The sequence below is a fragment of the Apis laboriosa genome, unplaced genomic scaffold (genome assembly GCF_014066325.1).
Source record: "Apis laboriosa isolate Shangri-la unplaced genomic scaffold, ASM1406632v1 scaffold112_cov148, whole genome shotgun sequence".
Lineage (NCBI taxonomy): Eukaryota > Metazoa > Arthropoda > Insecta > Hymenoptera > Apidae > Apis > Apis laboriosa.
The window spans coordinates 5,806,023-5,834,012 of record NW_025220865.1 but is presented as its reverse complement, the minus strand read 5'-3'; the positions used below and the strand labels follow the sequence as shown (position 1 = coordinate 5,834,012).

The 27,990-nt window shown below is 31.5% G+C and overlaps 1 protein-coding gene across 8 annotated transcripts; it reads left to right on the top strand.

Moving 5' to 3' along the window:
- The first annotated feature begins 158 nt into the window (after positions 1–158).
- LOC122711926 (endophilin-A) lies at positions 159–23,903 on the top strand. 8 transcript variants are annotated; one of them, XM_043931121.1, is made up of 13 exons: positions 159–228; positions 6,154–6,263; positions 13,355–13,423; positions 13,645–13,861; positions 14,219–14,352; positions 14,512–14,578; positions 15,326–15,388; positions 16,039–16,124; positions 16,205–16,308; positions 16,485–16,582; positions 17,366–17,458; positions 18,100–18,215; positions 18,404–23,903. In XM_043931121.1, exons 2-13 carry the CDS (start codon positions 6,219–6,221, stop codon positions 18,521–18,523), a joined length of 1,212 nt encoding a protein of 403 aa, XP_043787056.1. In that variant the 5' UTR covers positions 159–228; positions 6,154–6,218; the 3' UTR covers positions 18,524–23,903. The 8 variants fall into 8 exon arrangements, with proteins under 8 accessions (XP_043787056.1, XP_043787098.1, XP_043787079.1 ...); XM_043931128.1 differs by lacking the exon at positions 159–228 and adding an exon at positions 4,762–5,076; XM_043931163.1 differs by lacking the exon at positions 17,366–17,458.
- Positions 23,904–27,990: the final 4,087 nt, after the last annotated feature.

Genomic DNA, 27,990 nt, shown 5'->3' with positions numbered 1-27,990 from the left:
AATTTTAAAAAAATTTAAAAAAAATCATTAAATTTTATATTGCATGTTAAAATAAATATACAATAATTTTTCCCGCTTTCCGATGGTTATGATTTATATACTGTTAGAAGAGCAATCTAGCGTTACTCCTGGAAACTTCAAACAGCTGTCGTCTGTGTCAAATCATAGCAGGGGGTTTGTCCATTTGCAGTTTTAAACAATTTCCTGTTCTCATTAAATTAATATACGGTGAGTATTCTTAAACAAATAATACTTATTATTTTTCTTAGAATTATTAATTTTTGTACTTTTTACAAAGAAACGTTTGAATAGATTCGTTTATTCAATACACGGATATACTGTATATACATTCGATAGGTTCAGTATTCTTGTTTGACATATTTGTTAAGTTTATTTGTTTTTGTGCATTTAATAAACAAAGGCATATCTAATTAAAGTGTGGTATTATATATTACGTACTTACAAATTACAAAATGAATATAAAGTAAAAACAAACGTTAAGTTGACGCCATATTCATTTCTGGTTACTAACAGCAACATTTTGTGATTGGTGGCGCGATATCATTATTGTTATTTTTAAATTTCAGTGAAATATAATAATATTCACATTTAAAATGTTTAATATTAAAAAAGTTTGTAATAGAAATTAGTGTTTTTTTAAAATTATATATTAATAAAGTCTTTATTTTTATCAAATATGTAAAATTTGATTTGAAATTACTATTTGTTTGAAACATTTATTAATAATAATTCACACATATATATATATATATATATATATATATATATTTGTTAATAATATTTAATTATAATTTGTCAATAACAATGCATTAACACGAACACTTAGACATATTAATATACATTAAAAGTGTTTTTTTTTAATTGAGACACTTAATTTTATTTTTTTTTCATGAATTCTATGTATATAATTTATCTATTTTTATGCATAATATTATATTATTATGCATAATATTATAATTTATCTATTTTATGCATTAATATATCTGTATCTATATATATATATATTGCATAAAAGACATATAATGCAAAAAGATTAATGTAATAATGCAATAATGTAATTAATAATGTGATATATTTTATGTTAAATTATTATATCGAAAAAAAAATACAATTGAAATAAATAGCAAATGATTGATATGTTTATATTATCTATATATTATATTTTTTTATAAAATTATAAATAGATATAGTTTCTTATGAAGTTATCTATAGATTTAACTTTTTTTTGCATAGATTTCTAATAAGTGATTAAATGGTATTTATAAATGATTTAATAAAAACGTGATATTTATTTTTAATTTGTATGTATATTTATTATAATATGTTGTTTATGTAAATGAATAATAATGAGATTGCAATATAAAAAATGAAACAATATTATAGCATAAGTCATAATAGATAGGTTAGTTTTTCATGTGCGTAAAGCTACTATTACTGACAATCAATTTTTACTCTAATTAAGTAAGATAAATTTTTAATAAAATAATTTAATTGATTTATATGACTTATTATTAATTAATTTATATAATTTCCTCGTTTTAAAATTTATATTTTAAAAAATATCAATTATTGATTGTTTCGACTATTTATTTGTTAATTATTTTCATATTAAACTAAATTAATAGTTATAATAAAACTCAGTATTTATTTATTTATTTGCGATAGAAATGAATTAAATTTTCTCTTAAACAATTTAATATATTTAATAATAAAAATGTTGATAAAATATAGAATGAGAATTAATGTTTTTAAAAATTTTTTATACTTTATTGCATTATCATTATTTCTTTCTTTGCTTCGCAATTATTTTACAATTTATTTTATAATTGACAATGAAAGAGTTCATAACAAAAAATTGCATAAGAAAAATGAAAGTAAAAGTTGGCTTAACTTGATAGATTAATATCGTCTCCTGCTGGACTATTATATATTTTTAGAAGTATTTTCACGAAGTCTGTGTGGGGGTGGTTTATATAGCGGATGTACACTCAGCTTATGGGGGGCGTACAAAGCGACAGAATGTTATCGAATGATAGCAGTACTATGACCTAATCATAATTCTCTGATAATTATTCACTGACAAATGTACAAAATTCACAGAATTTTAGAATTTCTCTATTTTTTATAGATTTTTTTGCAGTAATATCATTTTGATGATGATTGATTTCTTCATCACTTTGATATATATGCATTTAATTTGTTTCCAAATATTTTTTTAATATGATAACTTTATTTTTGAATAAAAATTTATTAAAAATTATTATGAATTTTTTGGATTTTTATAATTATTGATTTGGATAATTATTTGTTGGAAAATTTTAATTGCAAAAATATTAAAATTTAACAATAGTGAAGATAATAAAATTAGAATTAGAAATTTATAAAGAGTTAAAGGGATAATAATTTTTATAAATAATATTAGAAATAATATTTATATGAAAAAACTTTCAAACGTTTTAAAATGTTTTAAATTTTAATTATTATTCATAAATGAAAAATAAGAAAAAACATAATGTGTTCATTCTATCAAAATTTGAATCTTAAAATAAAATTATTATACTTAATCAATCAGAAAATTAATTCATTTATAAATGTTCACATATAATTGTTATAAAAATATTTATATACAGTATCATGCTCTTTCTTTGCTATTGGAGATAATAAGTTTTCAAATAAATACGTTTTTTTATGCCCCTTTCGTTACATTTAATACCGTGGCTTTTTCATGCAAAATCCTTTGAATCTTTGTTCTTTCAGGTCGATTCTAGTTAAGAAACAACGATATATATTATTATATTATTATATTATATTATTATAATATAAAAAAATTAAAAAAAATTAATAAAATATATATACTATGAGATATAAATGTAGTGGAATTTAAAAAAAAATTTTTTATTTTAAGAAATCATTTATATACTTATAATATTTTGAATTTTGTAAATTTTATAATAATATAATTTTACAAAGAAAAAATGATTAATTTTAACAAATGATTTATTTATATAATTATTATTAGATATATTCTGATAACTAATTAATAAATTAATTAAAGTTAAAAATAGAATTAGAAGAGAATGGCAAGAGTCCAAAAAAATGAAGATCAACTCTTTTGTCCTTGCAAACTTCTTATTTAATTTTATTCACAATTGAAAAACTTAATGATATTTTTATACTTTTTCGCATTGATGTTAGTTATAGTAAATTCAGTAAATAATCAATTTTAAAAATATTCAGTGAAAAAATTACCATTTCTTTACAATTAGAAGAATTTTATCGAGTGGAAACTGCATAGTGCGCAACTTTTTGCCAAGTTTCGCTATTTCTTCCTTGTTATTGATCGAGTTCTTCGAGATTTAATAATTATTTAATATATTTTAAATATCAGTGTTCTTTTTATTACTAGTTTTTATCATTTAACAATAAAATATAATAATACATTTACCATACAATGTAACTGTTATAATTTAATATTGATGTTCTCAATTCTTGAAATAAATTTGAAATGTGATTATAATAATTTTTATAACGATCAAATATATATATTTAACAGAACTAATGTAACAGAACTAATGTCGTTCATGAAAAAAATAATTTGCTAGAAATTATCATAATAATATCAAATGCAATTACCATATATTAAAATATAAATGAAAATTTCTCAAATAAAAATTATAATCTATTTGTATATTCTAAATGTTTCTTTTTTTTTGTCTTATTTTTTTCTAAAACCTGATACTATCAATTTCAGAAAAAAAAAAACAAATATTCATTTATGTTATTTAAATCAATATTTTCCAAGATCTAATATAATAATCATACTTCGCGTGTTAGTAGTGGATATCTATATATCTTTAAGCAAAGAGTAGGGAAAATAATTATTGAAATAGTTTTGTTAAAATGGAATAATATTCGAAGGTTTATTTTACGATCATAGTAATAATTTTTATTTTTTTAATTTTTTTATTTCTCTAATATCCAATACTATGATAATATAATTAACACGTTAACGTGTTATCATTTGTTTCATCGCTATAGTCGAAGTTTCAACATCATTAAATATAACGTAATTTAATCCAAACCCTTCCTTTATTATTCCAAGCGTCCAACTCCATAGAAATATCGTCTCTTTCTTCTCGGCGATACTTTCCGCTACTTGACTCTGTCCCCCGAACGTACAAAAACGCGTGTGGACAAGTTCGCGAGAGGGTTGAGATTAGCCGGTGCGTGGGCGAGGGAAATCCAGTAGCGGCAGAAAAAGAAAGGAAAAAAACGAAAGAAACAAGGGAAAGAGGGAGTGGAAGTGGGGAATAGAAAGTGCGCGGCACACACTTGAAATCCGACCGGGAATCCAGGAAAATTCAGAATGAGAGAAAACAGAGTGAAGAAAGGAATGAAAAGGGAATAAGGGAAAGTGTAGTGTGAATACAAGAGAGCTTGGGACATTTAGCTTGGGCAAAGTGGAGGTAGAGATCGCGAAGGAGAAAAGAGTGCAGCAGAGGAAGGAGGGGATATGAACGATAGAAGCGTTCAGTAGCAAAAAGTTGAACAGAGACTCGGGAAGGGAAGGATGGGAGCGCGAAAGAGAAAGATGATCGAAGGAAAAGGAGAGAGAGAGAGCGACGCGACGAAGGTAGGGGAAGTTGGCGAGGAAGCGAGAGGGAGAAAGGCAAATGGAGAGAGAGGAAGATTATACTATATTCTACTATGTTGGTTCGGAGCGAGCGAAAGGGAGCACAGTGGGAGGATAAGGATGGAGTGGATGCCGGGTATCGATCGGTCGGGCTGAAAACTACCCTTCGAGGAAGAGGCGCAGTGTGCAAAACCGACCACGTACGAGTCGGTGGTGCTCGTGGTGCTCGCGGTCCACGCGGATCTCTACGCTCTTTCTAACTCTTAGACTTTTTCCCACTTGCGTGTGCCTCGTACGACCGCGATTGTCGTTCGGTATTCCCACAATTCGGTGGGATTACCGGTGCGCTACGAGGTAACCGATTTCCACGATTTTAACGAGGGTGCTATAAGGACGTGCCGTTTCGATCACTAACTCTAGAGGTGAGAGATTTGCTCTATCGTTGCATCTGTATCTATTAACGATTCCTCTCCTTCCGAAACTATGTGCATACATCCACTCGATATATGCTTATACATACTTTTTTTAATGTTGCGATATTCGTAAAAAATGAGGGAATCTTACCCGATACCGGATCGTCAAAATTTTCTTTTTCTACTTTCCAAACTAAAAGATGGGAACGAATATTGTGCTTGATAAATACAAGTATATATTCTTTTTTTTTTTTAACGTTTCTAACATTGTCACAAAGAAAAGGAGAGAATAGGAACGGCGCTGGTATCACCAGGTCAATTGGAACAGAATTTCGATATTATTGTGTACAGCAGTTGTATCGTTCTTTGTTTATCGACGTTACACCATTACCAGTCTTTATTAGCTTGTTATAAAGTACATAGATGAAACCATCTTTCCCTCCGCGCAACCTTTGCCCTTATTCGTACGACACTTGTTCTCTTCTCTTCTCGAAGGAGCCGCGCGGCTTATTAAGAGGGACGGCATTCGTTAATTTCTCTTTATGAGCGTGACACTCTATTTTTGGAACCGAGTCGTCTTTGTTCCGCGATGGAATGAATATACATAAGAATATAACGTACGTATAAGAAGGGAGCGTAGTCGGTCGAGAAAGGAAAAGATGTAATTTTCTATGAGTAAGCCGGACTCTTGTCGGTACGTCAGTATATACAAACGTTTTCATCAGTGAAATTGGCGAAATTATCGCAAGTGGGTTTCTATCCGTCATATATATATATATATATATATATGTGCATACGTATCACATACATGCGTAGATACTGAAATATTGAAAAGGATTAAACGTTGACCGTGTGTGTGTACGTGAGTCGGCGATTATTACATCAGAAGTAAGTCATGATGCTGGAAAACGTGGTCGATCGATAACATTGAAAATCATCCGTCCGTGGATGGCCGGATCTGGCGAGCAGCCAACCGGCCAGTCATAAATTCAAACTCTTTCTTTGTTTTTCAAAAATTTGCCCCGATCGTTTCACTACACGCATCGATTATAGTTTTTTTTTTTTCTCCTTTTCTCTTGTTTCCAGATTCTCTCTTCTTCGTGTTTCGTGTCCAGAGGCAAGCCAGAAGTGTCATCACCACCACCAACACCATGGCGTTCGCGGGTTTGAAGAAACAGATTAACAAAGCCAATCAGGTGAGTTTATTTGTTTTTATCTTATATTTATAAGATTGTTTTATTTATGTATAAACGAATATCACTTATATATACATTATCACTGTATATATACATTACAATTTTATCATAAGATTATCGTACGTTCGTAATCGGCCTTCTCTTATCGATGCTCGTTTATCAATATGTCATGTAAGCGCAATTTTTTTTTTTTTTCACGACAGAACGATCACAAAACTTTACTTCTACGATTCTATTTCAAGTTATTCGCAATTCCTCGCGTACACGTTATGAAAATGAGTCGAGCCAATCGTAACGTTATATTAGTATAATTAGCAATTTTCGTTTCTTTGGTTCACCATTGGTGTTCCATTCAGGACACAATGGAGTATTTCGTATTTCGAGGAAAACGATTCGTATCGGTCGACTCGGTTTATTCGGGCAAAAGCAGGGTGGAGAGGAGGCGTGGGGAGGGAGGGAAGGGGGTGGTGGTGGAAAAAGATGAAACTGTCAGGAATGTGGCACGATCCACGTTGCCTTCTCCACGATTGAATATCGCGATCCAACTTTTTGACCCGGTTTTAAAGCTACCCTCTGGCGGAAATCTCCTACTTCCACCACCACCACCACCATCACCATCATCATCAGGAATCGCGTTGTAATTCGCTACCGGCGATTGTCGATAGATCCTCGAAACTCGGCCGATATTCAACGTTTCTTTTTCATAATGTAATTACGATATGCTACAGGCTGCAGAATCGTGTTACACCCACGCACGGTTAACTGACCGAGATTCGCCAAGTTTTTCGAGGCCAGATTTTTAAGCTTACCTCGCCACAGGGAGAATCACGATTCTTCTCTTTGTAATAATCGCGGATATTTTGCCGACTTTTACTGGGTCATGCCACTGATTTCAACTGTTATTCCACCGTTTGATAAATCATTGATGAATACTTGCATCCGTGCATCGAATACTTTTCGTTTCTTATCGCGAAATTTCGATTATATTAATATCGTTAAGATTATATTATTAAAGGGAAATACTTGTGCAAGGAATATTCTTCTATGACGAAATTTTGATTGTGTTTCGTAATTTGATAAATCGAGGAATCTTGCGCACCGTTTGAAGAGATTTGTGAAGAAATACTTTCTCTTTTTTTTTTTGCAAAATTATCGAGTTTTGTCGATGATTAATTTTAATCGGTCGACGCGATGATCGCGTAAAATTTTATTATTTAAATAATTCGATGGAAATGGTACGATTTTAATTCTGAAAATTTGTTGAATTGATGAAAGAAATTGATAATGATTAGAAATGATTTAACTCGTGCTGTACGTATCGAAGAAAATGTGATATAACAATATTGGAGAAATTTTTCAATTAAAAATGATTTAAAATTTTTTACTTAACTTTCTATTGACTTTCTAATTATTTGAATTTAATATTTGACGAAATTATATAATTTATATTTTATAATTACGAATAACGCGAATTTTAGTATCGAACGATGTAATAGATTGATGATTTTAGTAAAGATATCCGCATGGCTCGTGAGTGATAAGGATTATACAATGCAACAAACTTTCATCTTATGTAATTATTGAACGAAGTGCGAATTGATCGTAATGCGGTAACCAACGTGCAGAGATAGATTTTTAAAATGCACTATTGAGGTTTCAAATGTAGGTTCGAGTGGTATTTTTCTTTTCAACTTTAAATACACGTATTTAATTTATTTCTACGATTTAATAAATTCACCACACTTACATCAATCTGCAAATCAAATTCATTTTTCAATCTTTTTTTTGATAAAAAAAAGAAAAAATTTGAATTCGAATATACATAGACTGAGAATGGCGCAAATATAGAATGATAAATAGCACAATGAACGAGCATTATAGAACAATCCATATCGTACCTCTAATGATCAATTTACCAGTATCCTAAACTGTTTACCCGTTCTTGTCGATAATTAGTTTTAGATACTGTTACACGGAGTTTTATCGCGAAACAATGCTGTGCTTTCATATTATGTTCACGTTGAAACATTTGATAAAACATTTTACGAAAGTATTTTAATTAAAACAAAAAAAAAAGTTTTTTTTCTTTCATTTTATATTAACGTATTTTATATATATATATATATATATATATACATATATACGTTAATAAAATTTTAAATTAGAAAGTAATCTTGGACAAAAATCTATTTTTTTTTATATTATTTTATATAACGTTATATATTCAAAATTAAAATGAATTTTTAAAAGACATATATGTATATATGCATAATTATTATGCAAATTATATAAACTTTTATCATAATGAGATGATTAAAAAATATTTAAAATATGAAAAAGAACTAATGATAAGGTTGTATATTTTAGATGTATCAATATTGCTTGTTATTTTCACATATTATTATTATTAAACTAAAAATTAGTAACTAATCTTATTCCAAAAGTACAAACATTTTTCCTGATTGAAAGCCAATAGATTGATCTGAAATGAAATATTTGCTTTTCTCGATAAAGCTTAATTTGTCAGGTTTATTATTATCGATAACGAGTTATGTTCGTCCTTCTCTCGATAAAGTTCTTCTTTCTCTCTCTCTCTCTCAGTTTTCTCAAGCAATTATAATGTTTCTTTACTTATGCTGATTTTATATTCATCGAGGATTAAAATTAATATATATATATATATATATATTTGAGTTAATTTAATCTTGAATATCGATTTCTTTGTTATTCCATTCGAATATTGCACTCGAATATAATTCCAGATTTATTATACTAATTTTTTTTTTTTTTTACATAAGTGTACATCATTAATTTAATTCGTTAAATATTTCGTTTATACATATATCTAGTTATTCATACAAAATGAATGTCATTTCATATTCAAATGAAAAATTCAATATTATTTTCAGCAGAATATTTTTTATGTCAAATAATTATTATTCATCTTACATTGTAGCTTTGACTCGATACAATTTTTAAATGGAATAGCAAACAATATCTGTATCACAGTATATGATTAATTTTATCAATTGTGAAAATAATTTGAAAGCAATTTCAAAAATAATCATACTTGCTTATCGATTTCTCTGTCCATCCAGTATAATTATTACCAAAACTTCCTCTACCACATTTAATTAGAAACAATTCCCGATTACGTATCGATTGACGTTCCAACCATTACTACAGTGTTCTGACCCGAGAACAGAAGTCTCGTTTGCCTCAATGTGCCTTGAGTGGAACAATTAATTCCTATTTTGGCTGACACTTGTTCCAATCCGAGATGAATTCTTAAAATAGTTTCTGAAAAGTTAAAATAGATAGAAGAATTGTTAAAATATACACGATTTTAGTGTTAATCCCCACCCCTCCTCCCCTTCTCTGGCAGATGTTATTTTAAGTCAAAGGCTCGATACTAAAATCAATGTATATTTGATTTACCCATTGACTTAAAATAACATCTTATCCGTAAGTTTCTTCTAAGATATCTCATAAGAAATTTGGGGACAGTATATATATTATATAATTTTACAAATTATTTATTTGTGACTTCAATTTTCAGTTATTATTAATAACTTTGAATATTTTTATCCTATTACTATTTTATTATTTATCATTTTACTTTTGATTGATTTATATGGGAAAATTTAAAGTCAAATAATATCAATCTGTCATTTGAATTGTAAAAGAAATGATTAATGATTGAAGCAGAGTTATTTCAACTTGTTTTCAAATTACACAGAGCAAAAATCTAATGTAAATATAATTTTATCTTATCAAAAATATCAAACTAGGAAATCATACTATTATTTCTACTCTTATATACGTAGTTACAGGATAACGTTAGACTTACATAATTTTAGATAATTTTATATCTATTTATCATCCCGAATTAATCATTTTGAATTTCGCTGTATAAGATTTCTTGTCGCAATTTTCAAAATCTACGAATCATTCTCCATTATATATGTTTGATGTATCACAGAAATTATTTTGAGTTTTTGAGATGCAATACTGCAATATCAACTGTATTATCTAGTATCATTGTTATATAAATTTATTTATATAACAAATTAGAAAACAAATTTTGATCAAATTAGATATTATCCTAACCTAACCTAACCTAACCTAACCAGTTGTTTAATAAAATATCTATCTAAATTACTATTTAATTCCTACTTGATTTCTAAATTCTAACTACTTTTTTAATCATGATCAATAATTTTCGATCTATCCACATATGAAAAAAAATTATTCGATTATTCGATCTCACTCTCCGTTTCGCAATAATAATTGGTTATCGGGAATGGCACAATGGGTTTGACGAGCCATTTCATCCGCGCTTTGGCCATCGTAACGTTACCTACAATCGGTGCATAAATTCGAATGAAACGGCACGTGACGTTGCAAGTACCGGATGTGGGTCAGATTTACTCTAGGACGACGTGTAATCGGCAACGCTACCTATGTTCCTGCGTGCGGTACTGGCTCTACAAGTGGGTCAATGTTAAATATAGGTCACGGTCGAACAGGAACTTTATCAAATAATCGTGTTGCTTGGCTTTTGCAGTTTTCAAGGATCACGGTATATTGTTGCTTCGATATCGATGATGCGATTATTACGGAATAATATCGCAATTGAATATGAATTTTTTTTTTCTCTTTCTTTTTTTCCTTTCTTTTTCTAAACGAATCTTTTTACAAAGTCGTGTTAAAAACATTGTCTCTCCACGATACGATAGGAAGGGAAGAGATGGTGCGTTACGTGGATTCTTTCGAGGATGACAATTTTTTTTTTTTCTTTTTAAATTGATAACCAAATACCAAGTTTTAAATTTTATCCTTTAATTTTGGAACGTGTTCGATGAAATTGAACGTATATCTGGAATGTTAAAAAAGTTTTCTTAAAGAGAAATACATCGAGAATCTTAACCTCTGATGATCCCATTTCTGCATATATTTTTATGAAGAGATCTTTCTTAGGATCTTTCTAAGGATACGCGACAAAGAACGAAAATACATATACGCAATTATTTAAAAAATCCTAATACCAATCCATTGTCTATAGAAGTAAATGAAAATAACGATAATTGATTCGCAGCAGATATAAACAGATATGAAAAGAGAGAAGGATCGTAGATGATTCACGATAGGGAATTTGTTATTATTATGTAAATGAATTGCTTTTCGTTTCGCGTTATATTGTTAGTGTGGATGATTCATCCTCTATGGGAGGAGATGTCTACGATATTGCGCTCGTAATAATTGCGAAAAGGTGCGTGGTGTAATGCTTGCAATTCTCATTCATACTTGGATAACGTTTTCATTGAAATTGTTCGCGTGTTTCTTCCAATGAAAAGAATTGAGATTCGTCGTATTTCTTATTCGTGCAAGTTTCGTGTAAACGATGAACAGTGACAAAAACGTGACAAAACGATTTTTATTAAGAGAATCAAAATTTTAACGCTTTTTTTGCTCTTTTAAACGCAGAAGAAGAAATGAGATTCGATACGTTTTCTTTTTTCTTTTTTTTTTTTTTTAACTGCCGTTACTACATTGTGAAATTTATATACTCCAGTTACATATAGATGTCGCAAGAAAGAATAAATAAAAATAAACGAATAATACAATATAAAATTCATAATATTGGGAATAAGAAAAATATCCATTACTTTACGTTTTATTCTTATTTATTTTAATTCATTTATTTTAATTCAATTAAAAGAATGAAATTATGTTTAATTGGATTTTTTTTTTTTACAATTCTTTATTTCAAGTTACGTAATATAAAGCATATCTAGAAAGAATTCTCGCATTTTCCATCGTACTCCCCGCTCTTTGACGATTTGACACGATTTTATTTTCATTGGATTTGCAAAATTAAATTTATCAATTTATCGTATCTCCATCACGCTACTTCTCTAATCTTCTATTCTATTCTCTTATATACAACGTATTTAATTTTTTATACGATTTTTCTTTTTTTTTTTTATCTATCTATCGTATATTCTTAAAATTCTTGTGTATTGTAACAATCGTGATCGCGATCATAAAAGTCGTCAAGCGATCATTGAATATACAATTGCACAGTTTCTTTTCACATTTATTGGCAAAATTTCAGAGGCGCGTTACTTTACATCGAAATTCACTGGGAATATTATTGATCCGGAGGAGAGGGGGGGAGGGGAAAGGGTATCCTTTCTGCCACTGGCATTTTCTCCCCTTTTCAAACATCTCGCCGGCCGTATCCTTTGCCCTCAACTCTGACCCTCACGGATATTTCTCGACCGTAGGAAATCTCGTTTCGTCTTTCAAGATGATCTCGCTTTACGAGCAATTAACTGACATCGACCAATCGACTACCACCCATAAATATATATATATATATACACGTACCTTTGAGATTTTTATGATATCTCCTCTCTTTATAGAGATGCAACGGGACAATTTCCGGTTTATCGATGATACCTAACTATAGAGTGAGATATTTTTCTTAAAATGGGCTCGATAAATGGGATTTATCATTTTTTTTTTTTTTTTAAATTGGATAAAATTCACACAAAGAAGAGTGGTTTCACAAATTGAATCCTATAAAAAAAAGAGATTGTTCATTCTTATGAATGAATATCGAAGGAGAAAATTGAAACGAAAATTATATTATAATTGTGGAAAACGATTGATCGAATTGAACGGATTTAAGATATCGTTATTATAATTTCAAGAATTTGTTATTCAGGAAATCGTGTTCCATATAATAACTCACAACTTTCAATTTATGCAATTTATGCAAAATAAATTCTACTTATTTCATCTTTCGAAGTAGTAACGAGTAGTTTAGAAGATAATTATACGTTGAAAGTTTCAAAATGGAAACACTCTTGTGTATCAATTTATCATTATAGAGTACATTTAATTTTTAATCTCTCGAAACGACTTTGATTAAAGACAGCGAAAATATATGGAATTTAATTTAAACAAAGAATGATACAAAAAAAGAAAAAAAAAAAAAAATCGAGGAGCAGAAAGTACTTTTTCTAAAATTTTGCTATCATCAGTGGATTTTTATCATTTTAACAATTTTTATTTTTTTTCAGTATATGACTGAGAAGATGGGCGGAGCGGAAGGAACCAAGCTCGACGTCGATTTTATGGATATGGAGAGGGTGAGTATGTGTTTCTACACTTTTAAGGTTTCCACGAAGTGTTCCTGTTTCATTCATTTAACCTTGAATCGATTTTCCGATCGTTTCATGAAATTTCGTTTCTTGCTTGAATCCCTTATTACTCGAAACTTACGAATGAGGAGGCTGAAGAAATAAAAATAAATATTGTATTATCTGGATGGAACTAGCTAATGTACAGGGTGATAAAACTTTAATCGTAGAAAACGGACGTCACGTACGAGCTGGTGGAGGAGTTACAAATGAAAACGAAAGAGTTCCTTCAGCCAAATCCCACAGCAAGAGCGAAGATGGCCGCGGTCAAGGGCATCAGCAAGCTCAGCGGTCAAGCGAAGGCCTCGACTTATCCCCAGCCAGAAGGTGTTCTCGGCGATTGTATGCTTACTTATGGAAAGAAATTAGGGGAGGATAGTATTTTCGGTACGTTCGTTTAAAATTCATCTGACTTTTACATTCAGATGCTTCTGAACCACGGTTTTTTTGAAAAATAAAAAGCAACGTCAAATTATTTTGAATTTTGATTCTCAGGTATATAAAAAAAAAATATCCTATCTTCTAGTTCGAAGATACAAACAGTTTAATCTATTCGATATAAATAATTTGAAGATTTTTCGTTATCAATAATACCTCTTTACCTTTGCTCTAACTTTAGAAGATTTACGTTGACCGTACAAGTTGCAACTTCTTGCAAAGCAACCGGCAAAGTAGACGCATAAGTATGTATCTGAACGCTGACAAAGATTCGGCTCATTTATCTTTTCTAATTCCTGTTTACAGCTCAGGCTCTGATTGAAATGGGCGAGGCGATGAAGCAGATGGCAGACGTGAAATATTCGTTGGACGACAACATTAAACAAAACTTCCTTGAGCCTCTGCACCATTTGCAGACTAAAGATCTGAAAGAAGTGATGGTAGGCTGGTGGTGGTTTATTAAAAAAAAAGTTCCCTTTCTTCTGCCCCGTCGAGTAGCGCTGTCCCAGTTTAACGCGACAAGAATACGACGAGATCAGAAGGAAGGAAAGGGAGAGAATATTCGTGAATGGGACTGATATATAACCTTTTGTTTTCAGCATCACCGGAAAAAACTTCAGGGACGAAGGCTGGACTTCGATTGCAAGAGAAGACGTCAAGCGAAAGGTATACTTGGCCGCGAGTTGACTTTATCTCTCCGCGACGTTTATTGATTTATTTAAGCACAACACGTTGGGGCCGTATACGTTGCGTCCTTGCAACGAACACGAAAACTCGACGCGTGCCCGTTTGCAATTATACACATATACGTATATATATATATTCGTGTCTTTCCGTATTGAAGATAAATCGTCAAATTAGAGAAAGGTATCGCGTAAAAAGAAAGAAATTGTTGTTCCATCCAATGATATTACACGCGTTCTTCCTTTGTTTGTAATTCTTAATATTTACGGGTCTCTTTTATTTTACAGGCATTCCATTCGCATGTTCTGCTGCATGTGCACGTTGTCATAGATTAATTATATTATTGATTATATATAGTTGATGGATATCATCGTAATGATAATTTTTTATTTTATCAGGCGAGATATTTCGTTAGATTATAGGTTAGAATTTTTATCATATTGGATACAATTTGAAGAATATTAAACTTAATCTTTTCAGTTTTTTTTTAAATTAAGTAATTAGATATTGAACAATGTTTTTGTTACGTATAAATTCTTACAGAAGAGATAAAATATTCTTGATATTACACTCAGATTATAATTTTATTCATTATAGATTTTGATGTAAAATATGATTTTGAATGTAAAATATTGATTATTAGGATTTTCATTTTTTGTTTTGTATAAAAAGCAAAGAAAAACATTTCGTTTTTCATTCATTTATTTGCATATTCTTATTAATCATTAGCCGGAAAAAGATCTAGCAGTCCTCATTTTGGAAGTCCAGCGAAAAGTTCATCACCGTACACTGGTGCGTGATTTTTTCACGTACAATAATTAATAAACTTTCCGTTAGTTGCTTTATAGCAATAGTCATAATTAAATTTATCAACATTTCAATTTCCTTTTAAATTTTTAAAAAATACATATTTTAAATTCTCATTAATAGTAAATGCAGTATAATAGTAAATAATAGTAAAAATGTAATTATGATTTTTTTAGAATAAATTCTTCTCTTAGAATAATTTCTTTTTTTTTAGATTTTGATGTTTATATATTTCTTTTTAAATAGATACATATAATTTTAGTATTGTAGTAATACATAATTAGATTAAATAATTCAGATCATATCATGAAAATACTAATAATAAATATATTAAATGTAGTTTGTAAGAAGTATAATTATGTTCATAAGTGCATCAAAGGTATTGCGAATGTTGAATGCATTGTATTCAATATAATTTATATGAAAATTTAATATTTGTACATGCTTGCGTTTAGAGAAGGAAGGAACTTGTACAATTGAAATTTAGATTCACACGGTTTAATTTTGCTAGTATTTATTCTTTTTTGTTTGTGCTATTTTATTATATATCGAATTTAGGCATTGAAGCAACCCAGTAGTGCAATTTTTAATATTTTCACCGGCGCAAATTTTGCGAGCAGGTTCTCACGTTTCAGACGACGAGATTCGTCAAGCTGAGGAAAAATTCGCTGAGAGTCTCCACCTAGCACAATTGGGCATGTTCAATCTTTTGGAAAATGACGTAAGTGAAAAATAAATTGACAACAATATTATTTTTCATTGAAACGAAATGAATGTAAACTTGAATTATTTTATTTTTAGGTAGAACAAGTGGCACAGTTGGCAACATTCAGTGAAGCTCTTCTGGAGTATCATCAACAATGTACTGAAATTCTGAGAACATTAACAGAGACACTTTTAGAGAAGTATGTGTCAATTAACTAATGAATTGTTAAATTTATGTAATCTAAATTAACTATGATGTTATATGAATTCTTTTTTTTTCAATTTTTAGATTAAGAAATTACTATGAAATTATCTTTCATTTATTATTCATAATAATTCTATAAAGTAACAATAATTACTTTATTTTTAATTATAGAAAAGACGAAGCGGCGAATAAACCAAAACTGGAATTCGTACCGAAAACATTGGCCGATTTGCACGTCGATGGATTACCTACATCGGATGCTATGAACGGTGGGAACTTCTCCCTCCATGGTAAAACACATTTCACACATACATATACAAAATAATGATACTTGCGGGTGGATTGGCTGTCTGTTTCTTGTTCCCTCTGTCATGCAACATCTCTCTACATGTTCTGCAACTATACACTATTGCCGTATACGTTGTCGTTACTCTTTCCTGATTGAATTTCCCCTGCCATTTTTCTAGTTGTCAGATGGACATTAACTTTATTTAATCTTGTGCACTTAAAAAGATATATACACATACATTAATGTAATTAGGAACAATGTTTCATATAATGAAGATGACAGTAAAGTATAAAAGTTGATAAAATCATATTTTGACTTTATTATGAAAGTTGATCAACATAAAATTAAGTAGACCAAACTAATTACACATGTTAGTAATCTTATATATAATAACAATGTCTCTAATCTCATATTAAGTTTGATGTTTAATAATAGTTTTAATCTTTGTTTTTATTTTTTTTTTGTTTGAAATGTAAAAAAGTTATTCAATTTAAAATAAAATCTCTATACGTATTATTTACTTAACTCTTCAAATATATTTTATTTTATTTCTTTTTCAAATTAAATAACTAATTACAACGAATAACTTTTTTGTATTTTCAATAATTTTAAAAACAATTGTATGTACACTTGTGAATTGTGTACATATTGATTTACGAATTGTTTTATTAAGTTCATCTCTAACACTTTCATACACGTTACTCGATTGTTGTGTGTGTATACTTTCGTATACTTGAATGTCTGTCCTTCTGACACGATGTAGGGGCAAGTCGAGCCGGGTCTCCAATTCATGTGGAGGGGAAGCGCTCGCAGCTCGAGCTATTTCCAGCCGGAAACCCGCCACAATCTGCCAATGGTAAATTTTGCATGGGGTTGGTTTTTCCTACCGTAGGATTCGATCGATCAATTAATTATTCAATTTCGATTCTATCGCTTTTCGTGCACCGCAAACAGGGCAAGAAAGTAATTACTGTTTTGCCTTTTGTATATTATTGATGTATTCTAATTTAGCTATTTAAAACGATCATCTATTCGCATGCTTTGATCGTACTTTCTTTTTATGTGTGCTATCTTATATATTTTATACAAAAATATTGGTAATTAGCGTAATTAGAAGTGATTCACGATAAAATTTGAATATCACGATCGTGTTATTATTTACTTTATTTTTTAATAATACACGATGTTTATTAATTTATTAATTTATTCAGATATATGTTATCTATATATTCAAATATTAATGTGATTCGCTGTAATTGTAACATTGTAATTTTATTTAGATTTTAGTGAGCAGCAGCTGTTTAATTTAAGCGTCAAATATTACATTTAATTTTGCATTACATATATCATTTTGTTGAAGATAAGATTCGAATAATCGAGCAGATGTTTAAATACGTAGTGTTTTAATTTAAGCTATTGCAGCAAGCCTCATGTCTTGTTTCATCTGTTGTATTTTTATTATAATTGTAAGATAATTATAATTCTAATATTTTACAGCTTCTCCCTTACCATCTCCAAGCAAATCGCCAGCCAGGACTCCGATGACAAGACAACCATGTTGCACAGCTTTGTACGATTTCGAAGCAGAAAATCCTGGAGAACTCGGCTTCAAAGTAAATATAACGTATATTCCTTTCAAAATTTGTCTATCGTTTCTACAAAATGTAAAAACACTTCAATTGAAATGTTGCTAAGTTAAGACTTATGATGAGAAACCGTAGCCATTATTAACACATATATAAATATATCTTATAATCATTTTGAATGATAAAAAACTAATGTATCATATATTTGCTTCCAGGAGAACGATACGATCACTCTGACCAGGAAAATCGACGAAAATTGGTTCGAGGGTACCTTGAACGGTCGTACGGGTTATTTCCCAGTAACTTATGTGCAAGTCGTAGTGCCATTACCTTAAGGAGACGCAATGCGTCTCGTAACCAAAGACCCTGCATTCGTTCACCAGCGTTTACCATGAGAATTATCTTATGCTCCGAATAGCCTAAAAATCTCTTTCAAGACTACTCTCTATTGAAATTACTTACGTTATGGTTCCCGCTTGTTCGAAACGGATGGATCTTCATGTTTTACTCTATTTACTTGTTTCATTTTATTTTTCTTTTTCCTCTTGTCCCCGAGGATAGCTCTATACGCATGTTAATGTACATATATAATGTTATAGTGTCTTTTATCGACGTAAGGACCTTCGCGCGCGCAGATGCATATATTATATATATATATAGGGTGTTCAAATATTCGCGAAACACTTTCAGATTCTAAAGGCAAGAGCGAACGAGAAAGTTGATATGCAAAAAATGTCGGTTGAGATTTATTTATTTGCGTTAGAAGATAAAGATAGAGACAGAGATAGAGAGAGCTCGTTTCATCCAATGCAACGCATAAATTAATTACAACTTGACAAATGAATCGACAAATAAACGAATCGACATTTTTATATTATGAACTTCTCGTTCGTTTTTCGATCTTTAGATTTTTTGAAAGTGCCCTACGAATATATTAACATCTTAAATATTACACACGACTTACACTATTGCGATTAAGTATGAATACACGTATACACGTACACGAGAGATATTATACATGTACACACATATTATACGTCGTAAAGTACCTACGATGGCAGTCCACTGTCAAGGGCGGCTCTTTTCTCATTTTCTATTATCGTCTCGTCATGTGTCATGTTTGAAACATTGTCCATTAGTTTCCACACAATCAATGTTTGATTGCACAAAGACGTCAGAGCGCCAAGACTGCATTGAAATTTTTTGAAGGACGTTCGAATTACTCTTCTAACCTCAAGTGTTTCCCATTTATTGAAACGATCTATTTCAGTAATCATACTTATTCAGTAGTACGTAACAAGTTGTGTCATTTTTATAGTATAATGATGATCGAATCTACTCGGAATCAAGTTTTAAGTTTTTCGTTTCTCGTTTTAAGAATTCCAAAACGTTCGAAACAACTTTTTTTTTTTTTTTTTTTACATTAATCCTTTATTTTCATTTTTTCATGTTTTACACGTTTGTTTTTAAAATTTTCCTTTTAATTATTCCTCATGTTTTCAAGCGCACTGTTATTGATACGGAGAGAAAGAGACAGAGAGAAAGAGATAGAGCGCGTGAGAGGGAGAGAAAGAGAGAGAGAGAGAGAGAGAGAGAGATTATTCATTGAAATCATATTATCCGTTTTGCGTTGGTCAGCATGGCGCAGCGAAAAAGAAACCATATAAGTCGTATTATTAAACGTATTCGTACGTTGTATAGTAATTCGTTTCCATTCCCTTGTCGTTTTTTCGACGTTTATCTCGTATCGTTTGTCGTTCTTTTTGATCATTTAGAAAAAGACCGAATAGAAATTTAGGATTTAGTTTAAGTGATCTTCAAAATGGCGGCGAACCTCTTCCACGAAGTCGTCGATTAACAAGACGAATTAATTAGAGATGATCCCCATTCGTGTTTTCCATTGTGACTATTTCGAGTTGATAAACGAATATGACGTAACAAACGTAATATTTATGTCAATTAACAATTAATTTAGAAATGATTAATCCTTTATTTTCCTATCGTGATTATTAGCCTTTTATCATTTCTTTTTTTTTTTTTTTTTGTTTTATTTTTCTTTGATCCAATTCTTATTAATTCTTATTGAATGAATAGTAAGGATAAATTGCCGATGAAAACATGAAATCTTCGAAAGAAAAAATAAAAATCTTTATGTTAGAAATCCAAAAGTATTTATTAATTGTCTTTGCGGTTAGAGATTTTTCGTTTCTATCTTGGACTTTGTACGAGAGTTCAAACCGCCAGAACAATGAAAGTAATTAAGGAAATTGGTTATTTGTTGCCACGTGGATTTTAGGTAAATCTTCAAACAAAATATTTGCTAAGCATAATATTATAATAATGTTAGAGTATATAACTTACTTATTATATAAAATATATATATATATATATATGTTGTCGATGACGGCGACAACGGTGATGACTACGACGATGGCATTATTATTATTGATACTCGCATATTTTTCCATTTACTATTACGGTAAAATATTTACATGAATGGAAAACGTTCTTGGCCTTACCTTACATTTTGAACCGTTCCAATGGCAGTTTCGTATAGTTGGTATTTTATGAATTAAACGCGGCACCCTTAGAACAACGTTGCAATATGAATGGGTTTTACGATCATAAATTTATAATTAATACACACAGTAGCTCTATCCATGTTAAGAAATTATTACGAAATTATAATAAAAAATCAATATCATTAAATAACAATTAATATTATTTACAATTATCGACGTCGTATTAATTGTTCAGAAATTAGGAAGGCCTTTTCTATTTCTGCTTCTCTATATAGCTAAATAAACTTCTCGCTCGTAATATTTTACTTTACGAAGCGAAATTAGTAAAATACTCGATATAAATAAAAAAGTTATATCATCTTTTTTAATCTCTTTCCGAGCCTATCCTTAACTTCTCACTCTCGCTGATCACACACGAGAAGGGATGAGAGATGAGGAGGAACTTCTCGTGGGTAACGTTGATATTTAAATGTTAGGCATTCCCCATCGGTTAATCCCATCAATTATGATCTCAAGTAACGTACAAACTATAATAATATATTTTCTTTATTATTAAAGATAACAAAAAACATATATATTTATTAAATTGGAACGTTGTTCTTGGCGCCGTTTAAAAATTGTCAAGAATGAAACTTAGGATTGATTTGCCGCGAAAATGAAAATCGTTGCAAGTTATCAACCGGGATATTCGATTGATAAACCGATTTACTGCTGCTACCGTCATCAGCGTTCAGTCATTGCGAATACGAAACAGAAGAGAGAGAGAGAGAGAGAGAGAGAGAAAGAGAGCGAGCGAAAGAGAGAGAGAAAGAGAGAAAGTTTGAGGAGTTTAAAGAAGCAAGAGAAGAAGAGATACATTGATATAATTTTATCTATCGTATAATTCATTGTGAGATGTATGAAAACATTTTCCTGACAAAAAAAAAAAAAAATTGAAGTGTTATCGATGTTGTGCAATATTAAAAGTTTAACGTCACGCTGTTTAAAAATCATGATCGCTGGATCAGTGTTTCTCAAAAGCACGATCGAATCAGAGAGGTATATTAAGGGTATGTCAAATTTCATAGATACAAAGAAATTTTCATCACCACCGGGGTCTTCGATGTTGGATGTCGACGGCGTTTTTTCGAAAAAGGAAGATTGTCATGTATTTTTCTTCTTTCGAGCAATTTTTCGGGGAACAAAACTCTCTCGTTCTTTGTGATTTTATGACTTGGGGGCGGATCGACGCGAAGAAAGAACGTAATAATCGTAGCGATATTAGGTGCCATATGGAGGAACACGCAAGGAGATAGAATAGACCGAAAATCGAAAAAAAAAAAAAANAAAAAAAAAAAAAAAAAAAACAAACGCGAAAACGTAACAAAACCGATAGGAAAGAAGTAACGATCAATCTGATTTTCGTAGCTCTATATATATAGTATATACATATATATATATACAGGTTGTGATAGCCTTATGTTCTTTCGAGCGTTAAACCGTTGCTAGGAATTTCGTCAATTAATAAAAATACGAGAATAAGCGAGGCGTGAGTTTCATCTTCCAAAGCAATTGTCGAGAATCATTGAAAGAGGAATGAAGTGCATGTGCAATATATAGTCTGACGTGTCAATCGATCGGGTAAAAAAAAGGGAAAAATCGCGTGACGATTTTTGGGAGTCCTGTAACTTGCGTCCACGTGCAAACGATAGCAATATAAGTATCCTTTTGGAACGAGAGACATATCATCGAGATTATTTTTCTTGCAATTTTGAGAAACACTGTACTGGTACGTACAAAATATGTTTAAATAAGAGAAGGGGAAAAAGAAGAAGAAGAAGAAGAAGAAGAAGAAGAAAGAGAAGGAAAGAGGAGAAGAAGAACGAAAAAAAAAAAAAAAAAAAATCACGAGGGACTAATTCTCGTCGCGTGATATTTATTGTTGCCCTCGCGGACCTGTAACAGCGACCTCTGTCAACTATAGGAATATAATATGATCGACGGATCGTGGACGAAACAAAAGAAGAACGAGACGAAACGATCTACGAATAACTTAAAGGAAAAAAAAAAAAAAAAAAAAAAAAAAAAAAAAAAAAACAAAAAAAAACAAAAAAAAAAGAAAAAAACAAATCGGTATCTTACTCTATAAATGTTGGCTATTGTTAAATGTTGAATATTGTTCTGCGGAGTGCTTGCCTCCTTTTCGAACGACGAATCAACGATTTCAAGGATCATTACTTTGATTGATGTTTTTTTACTTCGTTTTTTATTTATTTATTTTTTTTTAAATAATCATTGTTGCCTTTCCTCTATTTCTTTTTTTCTTAATTTTTATCAAGACGAACGAGCTTTTCACATGTTCCGCTATATATATATAATAATAATAATATATATATATATATATATTTTATAATAATATTTCTCATAGAAATACGTTATTTATATTATAGATAGGGTTACTTTTTACTAAACGTATTATTTTTAGTACGTAATGAAAGAAAAAGAGGAGGTTAACCGCTATACACGAGCGCGTATATACAGAGTCTCGTTCGAAGCGACAAGCTCTCCGCATTTTAATTGTAATCTAACTATTTCGGGGTCTGACAGACGTCGAATCTATCGCCCCCCGCAATCACTGAGCATCCTTGGTCCGGAAGAATAGAATTACAGACGCCATTCTTGTTCCACCCAGCTCCCTCCCCCGATGTATCGCTTATTATCTCGTTTCTTCCAATACACGAAGCACACTTTTTTTTCCCCTCCCCCTTCCTTTCGTGTTTCTCGTAATTCCTACCCACTTATATTTTGTAAGCGTTAGAATGTCGCTGGAATCGATCGAGAAACCCAAGAGGAAGCGAGCGATTATTATTTTCTTCCTTGATCATTGCACGCTTACGTATTATTCGGTTCTCGGTTTTTTTTAGTTTTTTTTTTTTCCCCCTAGTTCGATCTCCCCGTTCCCGTTCTCTTCTTGATCCCTTGTTCTTGTTGTTCTTGACGAAACGAAGCGAAGGGACGACCAGTGGATGCAACGCAGTGATACTTTCAGACAATACATTACAATTAATTACACTTATATTATAATAAATTAATCTATTATAATTATTGAAACTCCGATCGAAGAAGAATATGAACGATATGTACTCGATATTCGGTCAATGCTAAATAATTATTATCACTAATTAAGAAATAAAGTGTGCTCTATGTCATGCTACGTTATCGTTTTCAACGTTCTTCTATTCAAAAAAAAAAATCATCCTTTCGTCACTTATAATCTAACATCTATCCATCTATCCATCCCATCCATGCAAACTTCAATAAATCAAATTTCAAATCGTTCTTTAACCGAGTTTCCCTCTGAATATTATCCCTCAACTTTCGTTCACACGAGTCCCAATTTCCAAACCCCCGCCGCTACAACAACTGCCCTCCAGAAACTTGTCGATCGTAAAAGACGATCGAAGGCCTCGTTGCTGCTTATCGTTTGGCTAGGCGTGGTGATTCAGCGGATCATTTGCAGAGTTAACCAACCCTGCGACATGATTTACCGAGCATACAAGTTGCATCCATAATGCATATCTTCCCTTCCTTCCGTGGACATAATTGTATACGATATTACCCGGGGGAGCGGGCTTCTTCCCGGTAACAAGGCATACCATCAAACCTCCGGCAGGAGGACCCTCGTAAACCATACTACTCTCCTATTCTCACCGCACGTGGCTGCCTTCCACACGCTGGCTCCTCGCGCCGCGAGATCGAGCCTCCATCCGCATCCGGTTGTTACGAGGGCGCACAACCAACCCTCACCGCGGAACCTAACCGCGGAAAATACAGCTTTTTCATGCCCAATTACAGCGCTTGTTTCTCGTTATGGGATTTCTTTTTTTTTTTTTTCTTCTTCTCTCGACAATGAAGATGGATCTTTGAACACGTTAACTTTGTATTCGATATCACGATAATCAATTCTTTTTTCGATCGATCGATTTGAAATTTAATTTTTGATCGTTGAAAATACTTCAATCTCTTGTAATATATAAAGGCAGGTAGTATGAAAAGGTAGGATAGTAAAGTTTTCCTATTTCTTTAACTTGATTTAAAGAAAGAAGTTAAATATTTTTCGAGAAATTTTAATCAACAATATGAGATGTTACAAATAATTTTAATTCGAATAAAATCAAATCTCACTATGGATGGATTAATTAGACGTTTTTATAAAGAAAGGAAGGAAGAAGAAGAAAAGAAGAAAAGTTTTTATAAATATCGAAAAGAAATAGCCTTAATCGCATCGAGAATTTCAACGTAATGCGCTTCTTAAATTGAAAACGATTTTCACAACACAACAAAATCCTACTGAATTTCTCCCCCTTATTGTTCCTCTCTCTTTTGAGTTCAGAGAAATATTCGCGAGGAGACGTTTTTCTTCGAACGAAAAGTCGAATTACTTTCTCGCAGATACAATACCAGCTTGCTCGTTCGCATCCCATAACAGGAGGGTCGTTTTTATTAATGCACGAGAGAGGGGCACGGGTAAGCGGCTTAGCTCCTGCAATTAAAATGTTTCTTTAAATACCCAGCTTGTCGACTTTATTGTAGATGACTGAAAGTTGTGTTTAAATCCTTGCTCGTTATACTGGTTCTCGATATCATCGCTGTTTAAAAAAAGAAAAAATGGCTCTCCTCCCCTTCCTCTTCCCCCTCCAATATATATATATATATATAAAAGTTTTGGCCATTTGCCTCTACACTTTTTTTAACGATTCAACGTTGGACGATATTTTTTTTTTTCATCTATTTAAATTCTTCAAATGTTATTTTCTTCTCTTAACGCCATCCACGGAACACCGTTATTATTGTATTTTCCGATTACAACCCGAGCATCGAACAATCGAATGGAATCGAAGAAGACGATTATATCTGATTAAATTGGAAAAAGAGTCAAATTTTCCCGCGTCAAATCCCTATAATCTATCGATTATGGCCGATCGCGAGCAGGAAATATCAATAATAGGCGTCGTTGAGGAAACACCATCTGCGGCTAATGTTCCGGCAAATTGGCTTCGCGAATGGAGACACCGCCGCCTCCCGGGAGGAATCTACAACTACGAGTGGCTTTTCTCAGCGCCGACTTTTCTCGTAACTACCTCACGTCCCGGCGATACACGTTCACGTGCCGCCATAAAGGGTCATCCAGACTCCGAAACCGGAAGTATTTGTAACGGAGGCGAACGCCCCCGTTCCCCTCACGAACGCGCAATATTTCGTCCAACGTTTTCGTAAACTGTGGAAGGGAACGAATGGAATAAGATTTTTTTTTTTTTTTTTATTAAATAAATCGGGATATTTTTACGATTGTTATTATCGAAGCTTGTTAATTCTTTTTTTTTTTTTTTTTTGAAGGAATAAAATTTTCCTTTGGCGAGGAAAAAGGAAAAAGGGAAAATTCGTATTCGTTATTAAGATTTCGTAATTCGAATCGTAAAGGAAAGAGGTAAAGTTCGAAGTTGCAAAATTCTGAATTCAAATAGCAAATTCGAGTTAAGATGAGTTTATATTTCGATTAGTAGAAATTTTCACAGAGGAGTGCGAATGAAAGAAAATTTCGATTACATACGTTTCCACCATAATTGTAATAATATTCTTTGATTCTCGAGCTTAAAAGAAACTTACACGATTCTCAAATTTTTTTTTTAAAAATATCATAAATATTTTTGGCAAAATTTTCCCTTCCAATCGTTAAAAATATCGGATAAAAAAAAAAAGAAGATCGAATCTTCCTATTTCTTTGCCGGTGCGCTCACGAGAATAGCATCGTAAGTACCATATGTGGTCGAAATCTGAAATTTTGCTGACGATCGTCCAGGGACTAGAGGCTGTATCCGTTAAGGGTTTCTGCTCATTGGAGCGTCCTTGTAGTAGGCGGGAGTGCTCCCCGAGGATTTCACAGCCGGGATACACATCCAACGACCAAGATTACACAGTGCATTCTACTATACACCAGTTTCTTCAGTAATTGAAAAGGATTTATTTCTCTACTTCTCCAATCTGACGTAGATTTGCATTCGTTATCTTTACGTGATTGCTTTCCATTGCCTTTTGCTTCCTTCTCTGCCTTCTAATCCCATTTTCGCGGTAGAATTTTTTGTCCTTTTAATATTTCTTAACCTTAAAGAATCTGTATCTGTATCCGAATATTTCGTAATACATCTCGAAAAAACCTTGGAAAAATTTGGACAATTTTTTCTCTCCGATATTATTACGAAAAGAAAAAGTTTGACACAAAAATACCATTTAACACGAAATCGTATATAAAAAAAGAAAAAGTAAATTTTCTTTCAAGCTTGCTTCAAAAAAACGAGATAAAAATAAATATCGCGAATAAATAGGAAAGAATGTACACCAGTGATCAGAACTTTTATTATTACTCGGATTACACATAGTGTTTCCAATATATTGCGTCTCCTATACACTTGTTACTTTTTTTTACTCGAACGAGCGTTTTCGCACAATCTACGCGGCATTTCTTACAGCTGTTTGCGGTATACTCTACGAGAATAAAAAGCAGGAGAAGTTAGTTCCGTCGCTTCGAGATGTCGCGACATTCGCGCGCTATTCAGATTCTCCCCATCGATCGATAAATTCCATCTTCGCTCGATATAATAATTTTCGATGGAGGGAATCCGCTATTTCCTATTTTCTTTCTTTCTTTCTTTTTTTTCTTTTTCTCTCGTCACCATTTCTCCACCGTTTCGAATATTTTTCACGATCCTCCCTTTGTCCAGTGGATCGCAAGCCATACGCTCGGCGGGCTAATAACCGTAAAGAGAGTATATTGCACAGCATACCGACTCGCGCCGAGAAGCCAATTTCAAGCTGAATTGGCTCCTCGTTTCACTAAGTGGAATAATTATTACAATGCAAAGGAAAGAATTAGCGTTCTTCAGCGTGTGGCCGGTTCTCGAATCGTGCTTAACCCTGGAACTCGTACGTTTCAATTTTCTACTATAATATAGAACAGCGTTTTCCAATCTTTTTTTTTTTTTTGATTACGACTCTCTTTTACGCGAGGCAAAGAAAATTAAAAGAAAAAAAAAAAGGTTAATTAACAAACGATTGCTTTTGAGTTAAGAGGGAGAGGATCATCTTGATACTTAGAATATGTAATTATAATTGTAAAATATAATTTGGTGATCCACTGTGCTATAATATAGAGGGTGGATGGAGGAGGTTTGATAAGAGAAAAGTGGAAAGAAAATTTGTTTTTTAATTACAAAGGGTGATTATGAGAGGGAGGGTTGCGATAC

Excerpts from the sequence above, each read along its gene's own strand:
- LOC122711926 (XM_043931121.1), top strand. The coding sequence starts at position 6,219 with ATGGCGTTCGCGGGTTTGAAGAAACAGATTAACAAAGCCAATCAG. Across the intron at positions 6,264-13,354 it reads AGATTAACAAAGCCAATCAG|TATATGACTGAGAAGATGGG; the intron begins GTGAGTTTATTT and ends ATTTTTTTTCAG. Across the intron at positions 16,583-17,365 it reads TACATCGGATGCTATGAACG|GGGCAAGTCGAGCCGGGTCT; the intron begins GTGGGAACTTCT and ends GACACGATGTAG.